The following is a 17,402-nucleotide window of genomic DNA, read 5'->3' as shown; positions in this document are numbered from 1 at the left end:
ATATAATGCAGAATTAAATTTAGGGCAATTAAGAGTAGATTTTGAAGATATTTTCTTACATGCTTTAATACAGTCATCATTTCAGTTTGCAGTTTTAAATTGCAGAAGAAGCTATATGCACTGACTTCTTTGACGGGTATTATTAAATAAGTATGCATTATCTAGCAGCCTATTTGGTTACACAAAAATTGAGGAGCACTAAAAGTAAACACAAATAGTGGCATTAATGATATTTCTGTACTGAAATGTACTTTATGAGTGTTGTAACGTGCAAAATCCTGAGGTCTGAGTACAACAGAAACCATACTGTATTGAGACATTCCACATGCAGTTTGTGGTCATGAAGTCTGATTAAAAGTGGTTTTAGATATATGAAAGTATGTCTATGTCAATGCCTTCTGTAATGAACGTATTCTGTAGCCTATTTCACTAAATAAAATGCCAATATGCAGGTATAGTTTCATATCAAAATTGGATAATTAGCCGGGCGCGGTGGCGGGCGCCTATAGTCCCAGCTACTCAGGAGGCTGAGGCAGGAGAATGGCGTGAACCCGGGAGGCGGAGCTTGCAGTGAGCCGAGATCGCGCCACTGCACTCCAGCCTGGGCGACAGCGTGAGACTCCGTCTCAAAAAAAAAAAAAAAAAAAATTAAAAGACATTCAGTACAGCTCTGTGTAATTAATGATATTATGTTTAATTATTCATTCCAAAAAGTTGGTTTTCAGCCCATCCTTAATATCAGTTATGACTCATCTGAATAAAACAGAATAAACTTTTCTAAAGTAGTATGATAATCAGATATGAAAATAAAACACTGGCTATATTTTATCAGAAGTACTTTAGAAAGACAATCAATAAAGATGAAATAGAAGGTGAAACACTGACAATTACAAGAAAGAAGAATTATCCAAGTTGAAACGTAAATAACGTAACTGAGTAAATACTGACTAGTTGATATGGGCTAGTAAATACCTAAATGCCTTATTTTCCAAAGGATGATCACTATAGCTTTATCTTTCGATAGCTCAGCTTGATCTTTCTATCAATCATAATAACATCCTCGAATAGCCATAATTGGTAAACTCTTCAAGTCACCAAGACGAGTATATTCTGCTAGTTCTTTTTCAGTTAAATCAACTAAGAAATTTATGGGAACTAATATTTATTGAGCACCTACTCTAAGCATTATACTCAATACTATACACACATTATTGGATACAATCCTCACAACAACCCTAAGAGTAGGTATAAATCTCTGTTTTACAGATGTGAAAAAATCAAACTCAAAGAACTTTATTTAAAGTAAGGCGAGGCACAGTGGCTTATGCCTGTAATCCTAGCACTTTGAAAGGCTTAATTGGGAGGATCGCTTGAGCTCAGAAGTTTGAGACCAGCCCAAGTAACATACGGAAACCTCGTTTCTACTAAAAATAAATGAAAATAAAGATAAAGCCAGAACATGTTGGTGCACACCTGTAGTCCCAGCTACTCGGGAGGTTGAGGCAGGAGGATCATTTTACCCTGGGAAGTGGAGGCTGCAGTAAGCAATACTAGTACCACTACACTCCAGCCTGGGTGACAGGGGGAGACCCTGTCTCAAAAAACAAACAAAAAAGAAGTTTTTAAGTGAATGTCACATGACTAGCAAATGCAGCATTCAAATTCAGAGTTGTCTGAATACAAACCCTATGTTCTTTGCTTTCTACCATACTACCTTCAATGTCAATGTGATAATATAATTATTATTAAGTAAGGAATATATATATTGTTTTAAAAAGTTTGCATATGAGTTGTTAAAAACATTTCATGGCAAAATTTATCACATATATAACATACATCAACTTGTATCTTTCTAAAGACTTCACATAATAGTTTCCCCTATCATTTTTTTGTACCATAGATTTTTACCATGTGCCCATACATGTCTACTGGTCTAAGCATTGGGGATAAAGTAGTGAGCAAAATAAAAATGGCATGTGCCCTTGTGGGGCATGCACTGTAGTGGAAGAGAGGTTAAACAAATCACATAGGAAAATATACACAGTTTTGTATATTTTTAAATTTTGTATATTTTCGTATATATTTTGTATATTTTTGTGTATATTTTGTATATTTGAAAATATAAAATGTAATTGTAACATTAAGGAAAAATAAAAGGTGATAAGTAAGACAATAATTAACAAAATGTGGAGGAATGAAGAGACTGGGAAGTCAGGTTTTCTGTCTGCTAGCCCACAGTCCTTGTCAACATAAATCTATTTAGTTGTAGGGGAGGGTGGGGAGTGGGAGAAGGAGGCGGGCCGGGATTCAGAGTTCTCTCTGAGGTTTCTAGTTTGGCTGTCTGAGTTTATGGTGAGATGGGGATTCCAAAAGGGGTAACAGATTCTAGACTGAAGATAATGAGATTGAGCTTTGGAGGATTTGAGATTCCAGGATGTTTAGACAGGTGTGGAACTGGAGGACATGTATTGGGTGTCTGGAGACAAAAAGAAAGATGAAGGGTAGGAATATGCAATTAGGAATTACACACAAATCTGTGGTGGATAAAATGAGCTGGCCTCTGCAAGGTGGTTTGGATTTGAAGGTATGAAAAAAGTGTAAATAGTTCCTTCTGAAAACAATAGCTTAATTAAGTAAATTAGCTTTTCCCAGAATATGTGCCTCAAAAACCTAGTTCTGAAGAGTGATAGTAAGTGATCCTCAAAATAAATAAACATGCAGAGAAACAATATGTCAGCAATAGGTTTGAAAAGCAAGTTAAAGTTTAAAAGGTTTCGTAGCCTTTAACATACCAATGTGCCTCATTTTCCAAACATATTAGGCCATTGAACTTTTCTTGTAAGGAGTATTTTATAGGAACAGTACTGTACAGAATGCATACCTGCTGGGGAACAGTGGACCGTATAAGGGTTTATAATTAAGACTGTTCATACCTTTGCAGTATCCAGACTGGAGCAACAAGCTGAAGTTCAATTAAAAGAGAGTTGAAATTGGGAAGAGTGAAATATATTTTTGCATTTGGTAGGATTGGCAGGTAGGAAGTTTTCAAAGCCAGGGAGAAGGAGCGGTTGTAGACAGCTCATCAGGAAAAAGACAGTAGGAAGAGTGAGGCTTTGCAGTTTGAGATGAATTGAGGAAGGAATGATTCCAGGCAGGGAGATCATCTAGGACAGGAAGCTGCTAGGCTGTCCAAAGTTGAAGTGATAAGGACATGAGTGATAGAGTCACCTGGGAAATATTATGAACCTGAGAAATACTTTGAGGAAAGGAATTACGGGTTTTGATAACAGATTAGATTAAAAAGAAGAAAATGGTGGCATTAACAATACAGTTTCTGACCTGAGAGAAGAAGAAAGATACACAGAAGAATGAAACCAAAACCCTAAGCATATGATGGCTAACGGACTTCCCAATGCCCTGCTGGATTTCTAGAAAACAGAATACGACATCGTCTGAGAGCACAGTCATCTTCAAGTGTTTTCAATTAAATGACATGAGACTAGACAATTTTAAGACTTGTTTGAACACAGATCTAAAATGCTAAGTTCATAATGTCATGTCCACTCTTCAAATAGTCAAAAACAAACTCCAAACTAATTATTAATTGGGAAATGTTAACCATGCTGAAATTAATTTTTTTTTTTAAATCTTAACTTGCTCAAAGAAACATGACCAATTCCCTGGTCACCTTCATTAAAATACCTTATATTAAATCTTGCATTTACAGTCTCACATTCAGCAGCAAGCTAGAAATCACACATTTTCAAGTGATAAGCAGAAATTAATTTTAGATTTATTTGCTTTCTTTCTAAATGTGTTAGTGCCCAAGGGCTCTTACAACTACACACCATTGTTTTGTGAAGAAAAAGAAAAAAGAAAAGAAAAAACCACACATGCATGAATATTTTTTTTTTAATCTTGGCTGCTTTCTTTTTTCCAGGTAACATTTACAAAGAGGAAATTTGGGTTGATGAAGAAGGCTTACGAGCTGAGCGTGCTGTGTGACTGTGAGATTGCACTGATCATCTTCAACAGCACCAACAAGCTGTTCCAGTATGCCAGCACCGACATGGACAAAGTGCTTCTCAAGTACACGGAGTACAACGAGCCGCATGAGAGCCGGACAAACTCAGACATCGTGGAGGTGAGAGAGCATGCGTGGTGAGCCCCAAGCCTCTGCAAGCCAGGGTGTTTGGACCTCCCCCTGGCACACACACATATACACATCATGTTATTTTTCCTAAGATGTTCATAAAGTCCCATAGCTAGACCCAGGATTATTATCGATCCCAATTCTTACTCCACCTCTCTTCCCCTCAAAAGTTAGAGTGATATGATGATAGAGACCTTGTAGATCTGGTCTTTGCTAGAAATCAAGTACCAGTGTCAAACTATTTGCTTCATCTTTTGCAAGTGGTCATTGTCCACGGCTGCATATCAGGACACCAAGGTTGGAAACTCTTGCCAGGGAATAGCTCATCCATTTTTTAGAGACTTCTGATCATTTCTTTTAGGTATATAATAGTTTCCCAGCATCATCAAAGAAAAAGTGTATATAAAAATGAACTCACCCCAACCTTACACTTTCAGTTTTTCGATTTATGCCTCTTCTTTGTAATTCATTATTCTGAATGCTTTCTTGGTGGAAGAGTGAAGGCAATTATTCTCCTAGAAATGTTTTTTCCTAAAAATTATATCTTTTATATATCAATGAAAACTGTTAATATACACAGAATCAGAAATCAGATGAAAATGAATTTCTAAATGTTACCTCAGTGTTTAATTAATCTGAGATTTAAAAAATTGTTTTATTGTGCCAAAAATAAATGAGCATGATGTCGAAAGTAAAAAATGTTTTAGACGTGTTAGCATAAGTAACATACCATACAGTTTTGGCTGGAACTTTTTAAAGATTTTCAGCATCTATCCTATTTAAATACTTTGTAGTGCCCTTCAAGAGCAATGACTAAGACTATGAAACCAAGAAGGAAGAGGTATAATAAGGATGGTTCCCATCTGCCTATTTTCTTTACCTATTTGTCTACTCTGGCTTCTCTAGATTGTGCCTGCTTTCTCAGAATGAAAAGAAAATTAATAAGTGTTTCAAAAGTATGTACTCAAGAGTCAGTTTGCCAGAGTACACGTCATTCTTGCCATTGCTTAGACTGGTTCCATATTGTGAAAAAATGTAGTGCTAATCCTGATCAAATGAATATGCCTCCCACATCCATTTCCCTTTTACCTGTTACAGTTGTCTAAGACTAATTCTCATTTGTTTTTATTTGAAAGTTTTTCAAAAGTATTGAGCTGATTGTTATATTTTATTTTTGCCTAACAAGGCTAAGGAAATAATTTCAGAGAAACAAAAGTGAATGATAAATAGATCTAGTGTGATATGTGCTTAAAATACTAGGCATTATTTTAGTTTTTCATTGATAATTTGAATTGTGTGCTTGCCTTGATCTTGAAATTTAAGATCACTGATAAAATTTACCTATGCATTTTAGTTAGTTTTTTATTTGCATATAAATGTGAAAGTACAAAAATATGAAGGTGAACACTGCTTGTGTGTGCACTAATACATATGTAAAATAAATTCAAAAAACAAAACACCTATTTACTCAAAACTCCCATCTCATTGCTAAAACCATTATAACAAAAGTCAAGGTAACAAAAGAATTTGAGTTGGAATTTATCATTAGATTGGAACTGTGCTAGTCCTTAATGTCGTGTGAAATGCTAGAACCATAATGAACCAATTGAAAAATATGTTGACTTCTAAAATTTGCTTTCTTATAGGAGTTTAAAACCAAGAACATTCATATTCTGTGGGTTTTTCTTAGGAATATATTATATGACTTGAAGGCAACTTAAAACTTCATATATTGGCCAGGTGTGGTGGCTCACGCCTATAATGTCAACACTTTGGGAGGCCTAGGTGGACAGATTGCCTGAGCTCAGGAGTTTGAGAGCAGCCTGGGTAACATCGCAGAACTCCATCTCTGCAACAAAAAAAAAAAAAAATACAAAAATTTTTTGTATTTAGGCACGGTGGCACGCATGTGTGGTCCCAGCTACTTGGGGGGCTGAGGGGGAAAATGGCTTGAGCCTGAGAGGTCAAGGCTGCAGTGAGCCTAGATTGTGCCTCTGCACTGCAGCCTAAGTGACAGAGCAAGACCCTGTCTCTTTAACAACAACAACAACAAAACCCACTTCATAAATTGTATGAAAACTTACTATTTTTTGATAGGTGGATATTTGAAAGTCAGACTTCTTTAAATGCCACAAAAACAGCACTGGGTTAAGAGTCATTGTTTTTCATTTGAATCCTTGTCTTGCACTTTTGTGCTGTGTGTCTAGTTGGGTACCCCTCTGGGCTGAAGTTTTCTCATGTCAAAAATGAAGGCATTGAATTTGAAAGTGCTTTTGCAAGATTATAATTTTTTTAAAAAAAGCAATACTTGTAGGCCGGGCGCGGTGGCTCAAGCCTGTAATCTCAGCACTTTGGGAGGCCTAGACGGGTGGATCACGAGGTCAGGAGATGGAGACCATCCTGGCTAACACGGTGAAACCCCGTCTCTACTAAAAAATACGAAAAACTAGCCGGGCGAGTGAGCCGAGATCCGGCCACTGCACTCCAGTCTGGGCGACCGAGCGAGACTCCGTCTCAAAAAAAAAAAAAAAAAAAAAAAAGTAATACTTGTAAAATGAGAGTAAAGAACCGGCTCCATTTTCTTGTTAACATCAATAGGTTAAATCTCTAAAAAAGACACCTCGAGGCTCCTGGGCCAAATCTAGAGATTCAATGACTCAGTTATTTGGATGAACATAACATGTAAGTCAAACACATTGTGGGTCCGTCCTGTTCAACTCCCAGAATTATGCATTCTTCACATATTTGGCTTTTCCACATTTTGGTAATAACAGAGATCGTGGAAAAAAGAAGTAAGGTGGGACCACTAAGCTTGACAACATTTACATCATCTTCACGTGGAGTATTTTTCAAAGCGCTAATCACTGAAATTAGGATACTTGAGATACTTAGTGGAGGAGAGGGGATCTGGATTGGAAGTTGCATTTGTAAAAAGTTCTCCAAGTAGGCCGGGCGCGGTGGCTCACCCCTGTAATCCCAGCACTTTCGGAGGCCGAGGCGGGCGGATCACGAGGTCGGGAGGTGTAGATTATCGGGGCTAACATGGTGAAACCCCGTCTCTACTGAAAATACAAAAAATTAGCCGGGCGTGGTGGCGGGCGTCTGTAGTCCCAGCTACTCGCGAGGCTGAGGCGGGAGAAAGGCGTGAACCCGGGAGGCGGAGCTTGCAGTGAGCCGAGATCCCGCCACTGCACTCCAGCCTGAGCGACGAGATCCTGCCACTGCACTCCAGCCTGAGCGACACAGCGAGACTCTGTCTCAAAAAAAAAAAAAAAAAGAAAGAAAGTTCCCCAAGTAATTCTTAGACACACTAAATTTGAAAACCTCTGCAGCACTAGTTCATAAATTGTGTTGGAGGCCAAAGACCTACGATACATCAGGGATTTGAATTTGTTCTTAGAATGGATTTAACATAAAGTTGAAAGTTAAGATAGTTTACTACTCTTGGGTAAAATTTTAAATCCTATTTATTTTAATTTAATGGAATACATTTAACTGAGTAAGTTTAATGAGGAGCATAATATGTTTCATGAAGGGTCATTAGTTTTATATTTCCCATTTGGACCATTACCCCTCTTCCTTACCCTCTAAAAACAGTTTACTCACATGAAGAAAAGGTATGGGGAGAGCTAGAAATAATAAAAGTTCTAGCATTTAGACAGAAATACAAATTTCTGGACCATACCAGAGTAGTGCTACAGGGTCATAGGAAACTGTGCAGTGCGTGGGTGTTGAAAAAGATTCCTTCTTTTAGCAAAAAAGCTCTGCGTAATTGTCATATGTTTGCTTGATAATTAACACTACTCCAACAATGACACAAAGACTCACAAAGGCTTAACAGACAGACTGAGATCAGTTTTTTTACTATTATATTATAATGCAGCTTGAATATCTGTTTAGATACAATATATAAATATGCCAGATTTAGTAAATGCGTTAAAATTTTAATCCATTGATTAAAAAACAAAAACAGTTATTGTATTAAAAGCACTTCCTTTGAACAAAGTCCATTTTACTTAATTCTGACAAGTATACTGGGATATTTACCCAAAATGCTAGCTTGTCAGACTGTTGAAATTCAGTTGGGAATCTGATGGCGTTAAGGAACTGCTCCCTTCACTGCTTGTTCACTAGCTCCACTCCTCATTCTCTTAGCTGTCTAAGACAGCAAACCCTACCAGTTTATGTTGGGCTCTGTTCCTGGAAGAAGATGTGGTTGTTGAGTACTTGAGGATGATCTGAAGACTCAGATCCCACAGGACATGCTTATAGGCCATTGCTTCACTTAGCAATGATGTAGCAAGCTCCATTCATGCTCAGAACTGTGCAAGAGACTCTGAAACAACAGGAGACTGGCATTCTTGTTAAGGATGTAAAACATATATGCAAAAAATGAGCTCGGGAACAATTGGATGGCAAAGGAACAATAACCTCATTAATGCAGTATAAGCTGCTGAAATGAAGGCATAGGCTAAACAATTCAACAGAACTCATTCAGCCAGGTCATGTGTTTTTCCAGAGCATTCCAGGTGATCCTTGGAGTGACAGGACTCCCAGACAGGTTATCTCCATATCCAGCACATGTTTTGTAACCACAAAATCCTTATGGGAGTATCACTTAGCACCCAGCCAGGAAGGAATCTCTCATCCCCTCAGTGAACTCAGTGATTCTAATGAGCTACTCATTCAGTCTGGGCCCACAGTCCAGTGATTAAGTGTGGAAAGGGAATAAAACACAAGGCCCTTTGCTGCTCTCTAGGAAATTCAGAGATGGATGTAACTCCTGCAGAAGAAACCTTTGATTCACAACTGTCTCAATAGAGGATTATTGGTTTTTCTTTTTAGAGGAAGAATGTGTGTGTGTGTGTCTGTGTGTGTGTGTGTGAGAGAGAGAGAGAGAAGGAAAGAGGCAGGGGGAAATGGAAAGAGAGAAGATGAGAGATGAGAGAGAGATTATATTTACCTGAAATTTTATTATTTTGGAAATTTTATTTGCTGTCACTTGAATCCTGACTTCTGTTTTGATTTGGAGACATCTAAGAACAGTTGCTGCAGCAAAATGTTTTCTGCACAGTAATAATTAAGGCCTAAATTGGGATGGGAAATGCCTTAAAATAGTTTATAACTTGTATAGCTTCACAATGCTGATGAAAGTTATCAACGAGCTAAGTGCTCTTACATAGTTTAGTGAAAATACTGAGTACAATTTTTGTTGAAAAGCAAATGAAGCAAATAGCAGAATTGGACTTCTTTACAAACTCAGTATCACAAAATTTGGAAATGGATGTAAATGTGAAAATATGTCTACTTTACTTGAGCATTCATTATATCTAATTAGCTTCTAATTTTATACTTATAAAAATATAGATGTAAAGCCACTGTAACCAGACTGCCTCTCTAGATTCTTCCTCTCTGGGCAGAGCATCTCTGAAAGAAAGGAAGCAGCCCCAGTCAGGGGCTTATAGATAAAACTCACATCTCCCTGGGACAGAGCACCTAGAGGAAGGGACAGCTGTGGATACAGCTTCAGCAGACTTAAATGTTCCTGCCTCCTGGCTCTAAAGAGAGCAGCAGATTTCCCAGCACAGTGCTCAAGCTCTGCTAACCCCCGTGCCTCCTGACTAGGAGTCACCTCCCAGGAGGAGTCAACAGACACCTCATACAAGAGAGCTCTGACTGGCGACTGGTGAGTGCCACTCTGGGACGAATCTTCCAGAGGAAGGAACAGGCAGCAATCTTTGCTGTTCTGCAGCCTCTGCTGGTGATACCCAGGCAAACAGGGTCTGAAGTGGACCTCCAGCAAACTCCAGCAGACCTGCAGCAGAGGTACCTGACTGTTAAAAGGAAAACTAATCCAAAGGTCACCAACATCAAAGACCAAAGGTAGGTAAATTCATGAAGATGAGGAAAAACCAGTGTAAAAAGGCTGAAAATTCCAAAACCCAGAATGGCTCTTTTCCTCCAAAAGATCACAACTCCTCTCCAGCAAGGGAACGAAACTGGATGGAGAATGAGTTTGACAAATTGATAGAAATAGGCTTCAGAAGGTGGGTAATAACAAACTCCTCCGAGCTAAAGGAGCATGTTCTAACTCAATGCAAGGAAGCTAAGAAACTTGAAAAAAGGTTAAGCGAATTTCTAACTGGAATAACCAGTTTAGAGAAGAACATAAATGACCTGATGAAACTGAAAAACACAGCACAAGAACTTTGTGAAGCATACACAAGTATGAATACCCAAATCAATCAAGCGGAAGAAAGGATATGAGAGATTGAAAATCAGATTAATGAAATAAAGCATGAAGACAAGATTAGAGAAAAAGAATGAAAAGGAATGAACAAAGCCTCCAAGAAATATGGGACTATGTGGAAAGACCAAACCTACGTTTGATTGGTGTACCTGAAAGTGACTGGGAGAATGTAACCAAATTGAAAAACACCCTTCAGGATATTATCCAGGAGAACTTCCCCAACCTAGCAAGACAGGCCAACATTCAAATTCAGGAAATGAAGAGAAGACCACAAGATACTCCTCGAAAAGAGTAACCCCAAGACACATAATCATCAGATTCACCAAGTTTGAAATGAAGGAAAAAATTTTAAGGGCAACGAGAGAGAAAGGTCGGGCTACCCACAAAGGGAAGCCCATCAGACTAACAGTGGGTCTCTCAGCAGAAACCCTACAAGCCAGAAGAGAGTGGGGGCTGATATTCAACATTCTTAAAGAAAATAATTTTCAACCCAGAATTTCATATCCAGCCAAACTAATCTTCATAAGTGAAGGAGAAATAAAATCCTTTATAGACAAGCAAATACTGAGAGATTTTGTCACCACTAGGCCTGCCTTACAAGGGATCCTGAAGGAAGCACTAAATATGGAAAAGAAAAACCGGTACCAGCCACTGCAAAAACATATCAAATTGTAAAGACCATTGACACTTTGAAGAAACTGCATCAACTAATGGGCAAAATAACCAGCTAGCATGATAGTGACAGGATCAAATTCACACATAACAATATTAGCCTTAAATGTAAATGGGCTAAATGCCCCAATTAAAACACAGACTGGCAAATTGGATAAAGAGTCAAGACCAATCTGTGTGCTGTTTTAGGAGACCTGTGTTACATGCAAAGACACACATAGGCTCAAAATAAAGGGATAGAGAAATATTTACCAAGCAAATGGAAGGCAAAAAAAAAAGAAAAAAGCAAGGGTTGCAATCCTAGTCTGTGATAAAACAGACTTTAAACCAACAAAGATCAAAAAAGACTTAAGAAGGGCATTACATAATGGTAAAGGGATCCATGGAACAAGAAGAGCTAACTATCCTAAATATATATACACCCAATACAGGAGCACCCAGATTCATAAAGCAAGTCCTTAAAGACCTACAAAGAGACTTAGACTCCCACACAATAATAGTGGGGGACTTTAACACCCCACTGTCAATGTTAAAGAGAACAACGAGACAGAAAATTAACAAGGATATTCAGGTCTTGAACTCAGCTCTGGACCAAGCAGACTTAATAGACATCTACAGAACTCTCCACCCCAAATCAACAGAATTCAGCATTCTTGTCAGCACCATATCACACTTATTCTAAAAGTGGTATAATTGGAAGTAAAACTCTCCTCAGCAAATGCAAAAGAACAGAATTCATAACAAACAGTCTCTCAGACTGCAGTGCAAGCAAATTAGAACAGGGTTAAGAAACTCACTCAAAACCACACAACTACTTGGAAAATGAACAATCTGCTCCTGAATGACTACTGGGTAAATAATGAAAATAAGGCAGAAATAAATAAGTTTTTTGAAACCAATGAGAACAAAGACATAGTGTACCAGAATCTCAGAGACACAACTAAAGCAGTGTTTAGAGGTAAATTTATAGCACTAAATGCCCACAGGACAGAGTGAGAAAGATCTAAAATCTACACCCTAACATCACAATTAAAAGAACTAGAGAAGCAAGAACAAATAAATTCAAAAGCTAGCAGAGGACAAGAAATAACTAAGATCAGAGCAGAACTGAAGGAGATAGAGACACGAAAAACCCTTCAAACAATCAATGAATCCAGGAGCTGATTTTTTTAAAAGACTTACGAAATAGACCACTAGCCAAACCAATAGAAAAGAGAGAAGAATCAGATGCAATAAAAAATGATAAAGAAGATATTACCACTGATCCCACAGAAATACAAACTACCATCAGAGAATACTATAAACACCTCTATGCAAATAAACTAGAAAATCTAAAAGAAATGGAAAAATTCCTGGACACATACAGCCGCCCCAGACTAAACCAGGAAGAAGTCGAGTACTGAATAGACCAATAAACAAGTGCTGAAATTGAGACAGTAATTAATAGGCTACCAACCAAAAGAAGTCCAGGACCAGGCGGATTCACAGCCAAATTCTACCAGAGATACAAAGAGGAGCTGGTATCATTCCTTCTGAAACAATTCCAAATAATAGAAAAAGAGGGACTCCTCCCTAACTCATTTTACGAGGCTAGCTTCCTGATACCAAAACCAGGAAGAGACACAACAAAAAAAGAAAATTTCAGACCAATATCCCTGATGAACATTGATGTGAAAATCCTCAATAAAATACTGGCAAACCAAATCCAGCAGCACGTCAAAAGCTTATCCACCACGATCAAGTCAGCTTCATCCCTGGGATGCAAGGCTGGTTAAACATATGCAAATCAACTAACATAATCCATCACATAAACAGAACCAAAGACAAAAACCACATGATTATCTCAATAGATGCAAAAAAGGCCTTCAATAAAATTCAGCACTCCTTCATGCTAAAAACTCTCAATAAACTAGGTATTGATGGTATTGATGGAACGTATCTCAAAATAATAAGAGCTATTTATGAAAAACCCACAGCCAATATCATACTGAGTGGTCAAAACCTGGAAGCATTCCCTTTGAAAACCAGCACAAGACAAGGATGCCCTCTCTCACCACTCCTATTCAACATAGTATTGGAAGTTCTGGCCAGGGCAATCAGGCAAGAGAAAGAAATAAAGGGTATTTAAATAGGAAAAGAAGATGTCAGATTGTCTCTGCAGGTGACATGATTGTATATTTAGAAAACCCCATTGTCTCAGTCGAAAATCTCCTTAAGCTGATAAGCAACTTCAGCAGTCTCAGGATGCAAAATCAATGTGCAAAAATCACAAGCATTCCTATACACCAGTAATAGACAAACAGCCAAATCATGAGTGAACTCCCATTCACAATTGCTACAAAAAGAATAAATACCTAGGATTACAATTTACAAGGGATGTGAAGGACCTCTTCAAGAAGAACTGCAAACCACTGCCCAAGGAAATAAGAGAGGACACAAACAAATGGAAAAACATTCCATGCTCATGGATAGAAAGAATCAATATCGTGAAAATGGCCATGCTGCCAAAAGTAATTTATAGATTCAGTGCTATCCCCATCAAGCTACCACTGGCTTTCTTCATAGAATTAGAAAAAACTACTTTAAATTTCATATGGAACCAAAAAAGAGCCTGTATAGCAAAGACAATCCTAAACAAAAAGACCAAAGCTGGAGGCATCACGCTACCTGACTTCAATCTATATTACAAGGCTACAGCAACCAAAACACCATGATACTGGTACCAAAACAGATATACAGACCAGTGAAACAGAACATAGGTCTCAGAAATAAAGCCACACAACTACAACTATCTGATCTTTGACAAACCTGACAAAAACAAGCAGTGGGAAAGGATTCCCTATTTAATAAACGGTGCTGGGAAAACTGGCTAGCCACATGTAGAAAGCTGAAACTGGACCCCTTCTTTACACCTTATACCAAAAATAACTGTAGCTGGATTAAAGACTTAAACATAAGGCCTAAAACCATAAAAACCCTAGAAGAAAACCTAGGCAATACCATTCAGGCCATAAGCATGGGCAAAGACTTTATGACTAAAACAACAAAAACAATGGCAACTAAAGCCAAAATTGACAAGTGGGATCTAATTAAACTAAAGAGCTTCCGCACAGCAAAGGAAACGATCATCAGAGTGTACAGGAAGCCTAAAGAATGGAAGAAAATTTGTGCAATCTATCCATCTCACAAAGGGCTAATATCCATAATCTATAAGGAGCTTAAACAGATTTACAAGAAAAAAACAATCCATCAAAAAGTGGGTGAAGGATATGAACAGACAGTTCTCAAAACAAGACATTCATGTGACCAACACACATATGAAAAAAAAACTCATCATCACTGGTCATTAGAGAAATGCAAATCAAAACCACAATGAGATACCATCTCACGCCAGTTAGAATGGTGATCATTAAAAAGTCAGGAAACAACAGATGCTGGAGAGGGTGTGGAGAAATAGGAATGCTTTTACACTGTTGCTAGGAGTGTAAATTAGTTCAACCATTGTGGAAGACAGTGTGGTGATTCCTCAAGGATCTAGAACCAGAAATACCATTTGACACCAGCAATCTCATTACCGGGCATATAACCAAAGGATTATAAATCGATCTACTATAAAGACACATGCACACCCATGTTTATGGCAACACTATTCACAATAGCAAAGACTTGGAACCAACCCAAATGTCCATCAGTGATAGACTGGATAAAGAAAATGTGGCACATATACACCATGGAATACTATGTAGCCATAAAAAAGATGAGTTCATGTCCTTTGCAGCGACATGAATGAAGCTGGAAGCCATCATTCTCAGCAAACTAACAGGAACAGAAAACCAAACACCGCATGTTCTCACTCGTAAGCGGGAGCTGAACAATGAGAACACATGGACTCAGGGAGGGCAACATCACACAGCAGGGCCTGTTGTGGGGTAGGGGGGCCAGGGGAGGGATAGCATTAGGAGAAATACCTAATGTAGATGACGGTTTGTTGGGTGCAGCAAACCACCATGGCACGTGTATACCTATGTAACAAACCTGCATGTTCTGCACATGTATCCCAGAACTTACCAAAGTAAATAAATATATGTGTACAAAATTATTTTTATGTGCTATATAGATAAATATTATACAAGGATACTTAAGAGAAAAAAACAGATTCAATTATCTAATCATTTGCAGATTTTCCTTCTTTTCAGTCATTGATTGAACAAAAATTAGTTGAATTCCTGCTCTGTGTTATATGCTGTGAAATGCCTGGAGATACAGATATAACCAAGGCCCCTCAAGGACTCACGGTCCTTAAGTTGGCTCACAAGGCCATGCATGATATGATCGCTGTATTTCTCTTACTCTTCAGCCTCACTTTTTGCAATTTCCCTGCCAACAACCTGCCCTTACCACCCCCATCCTATATTTAAGCCACACCGAACATATGTACATTCTTCAATCTCTCCAAGCTCTGTTTTGTCTTAAAATTCCTTACTGGATCTCTGCTTGGCTGTTACTTATCCTTCACTCAAGTCAGGTCGCAGTTTATACTTTGGAAAGTCATCCTTGAAGCCCCCATAACTTGTGTTAGGGGCTTTCCCTATGTTACAGTCATCATTTGTTCTCTTTCCCATCAGAGCACTGTTGAAGTTGTTATCCAATTGCCTGTCTCACACTAGATTCTAAACTCCCAAAGGGCAAGGGACTGTACATCATATTCCCGGTGCTTAACATGAGGTCTAGAGAGTGTTACCTCCTCAGAATATATTTATAGAATAAACAAACAGGAAAGACCGACATACAACCAAGTGATAATCATGTGGCATAACATTGCACATTTAAAGTATGAAAAGATGTGTTTATAGTTCCAATGAAACAATTCATTAAATTTTGATAGAGTTTATCAAAGCACAATTTAAAAACACTCAAGTAATCTAGGTCCATACTCTCCAATATAGTAGCTACTAGGATCATGTGACTATTTACATTTAAATGAATTAAAATTAAATAAAATGTCCAATTCAGTTCCTCAGTTGCATTAGCCACATTTCAAGCATTCAGTAGTCATGTGTGGCTAGTGGCTACTGAATTAAACAGGGAAGATATAGAACAGAATGCATTGATCATCACAGAAAGTTCTACAAGACAGCACTGGTCTAGACTGAAATATGAAGAGGGAAATATTTAAACAAATTGTGTTTTCAAATTAATACCAAAATTAATTATTCAATATTAAATTTGAAGAGTCACTTCGGAAGTGAATAACTGTGTACCTTGTGATTTCGGAATTCAGAGCATAAATGTTCACTTCGAGAGACTCTGATCTGGAGCTAAACACTCATCATAAAACTAAAAGCATACTTTACCCCTAACCCATAACCACAGAGTCAATCAGTAAACTTATGATCTGGTCAAAAAGCACTTGCAAGTTGTTCAGGCTGACAGGGAGCATTAACTGTGTGAGCTGGGTGATGTCTACTGTATTTTTTTTTAACTTGAAGCTTGTGAACGGAAAGATGATAGTTCTGTCTTATTACTATTTTTAATTTACTTGAAGCAACATTGGACCGGTATTTATCTACATAATTAGTAAGTTAATTTCTCCAGAAAAGTATTTTTCATTATGAAAAAGTTTAGAGAAATAGTATTCTTGAGATACATTGCAAATCCTTCTTAGGTTTACTATAAAATATAGTTGATATAGATCTTATTGCTAGTGACTCAGTAAGCCTACCCTGCCCTCTGTTAAGCCAAGTGTATAATTGCTTTTCAATACATGGTATTGAAAAATTAACAAAGTATTAGTATCTTCCATAAAGATTTAAACCTTCTGTGTTGAGGCTTCTGAGGGAAAAGGGGAAAAAGAGATTTTGTTATTAAAAATGTTTTTTATTTTCCTGAATTTTAATGTAATTTTGTTTATATATCTTTAAAAGACTTTTATAAGTACCTTTAAATAATATTTTTATTTGTTCCCCAAAGTCTTAAATGAGTCTAAATTTTTTTAATGTATTCATATTTCTCATAACTATACCACAATGATTTATATAGATCAAATTTGAAGAGCCATTTCTTTTTTAAAAATAATCCTCTTGCTTAATTTATATGTTTTGTAAACATGAAGAGCTGCTTCACATCTCATTTATTAAGAAAATAATCATTGTTGAACAAATAATAATGTGAAGCAATAAAACTGAACTTCCTCTAGTCTCTGTTATTACACAGCTCTAATAGTTTGCAGTCATTAGTATGAACACAGTGAGCAGATAATTACTTAATAATAGTAGAAGCAGAAAAGTCAGGGTTCAAAATATAGACTTTTATCAGTAATATAATTTC

At 37.5% G+C, this 17,402-nt stretch overlaps 1 protein-coding gene across 24 annotated transcripts in view; it reads left to right on the top strand.

Moving 5' to 3' along the window:
- MEF2C (myocyte enhancer factor 2C) overlaps positions 1 to 17,402 on the top strand; it is a 183,620-nt gene that overhangs the window by 94,591 nt on the left and 71,627 nt on the right. For all 24 annotated transcript variants that reach the window (XM_025387107.1, XM_025387097.1, XM_025387111.1 and 21 more), the window contains one exon: positions 3,941 to 4,144. In XM_025387107.1, coding sequence (XP_025242892.1) covers positions 3,941 to 4,144 — 204 coding nt within the window. The remainder of the gene's footprint in view (positions 1 to 3,940; positions 4,145 to 17,402) is intronic.

Source organism: Theropithecus gelada, chromosome 6 (assembly GCF_003255815.1).
Source record: "Theropithecus gelada isolate Dixy chromosome 6, Tgel_1.0, whole genome shotgun sequence".
Classification (NCBI taxonomy): domain Eukaryota; kingdom Metazoa; phylum Chordata; class Mammalia; order Primates; family Cercopithecidae; genus Theropithecus; species Theropithecus gelada.
The sequence above is the reverse complement of the archived record's forward strand: the minus strand, read 5'-3'. Positions and strand labels throughout refer to the sequence as shown.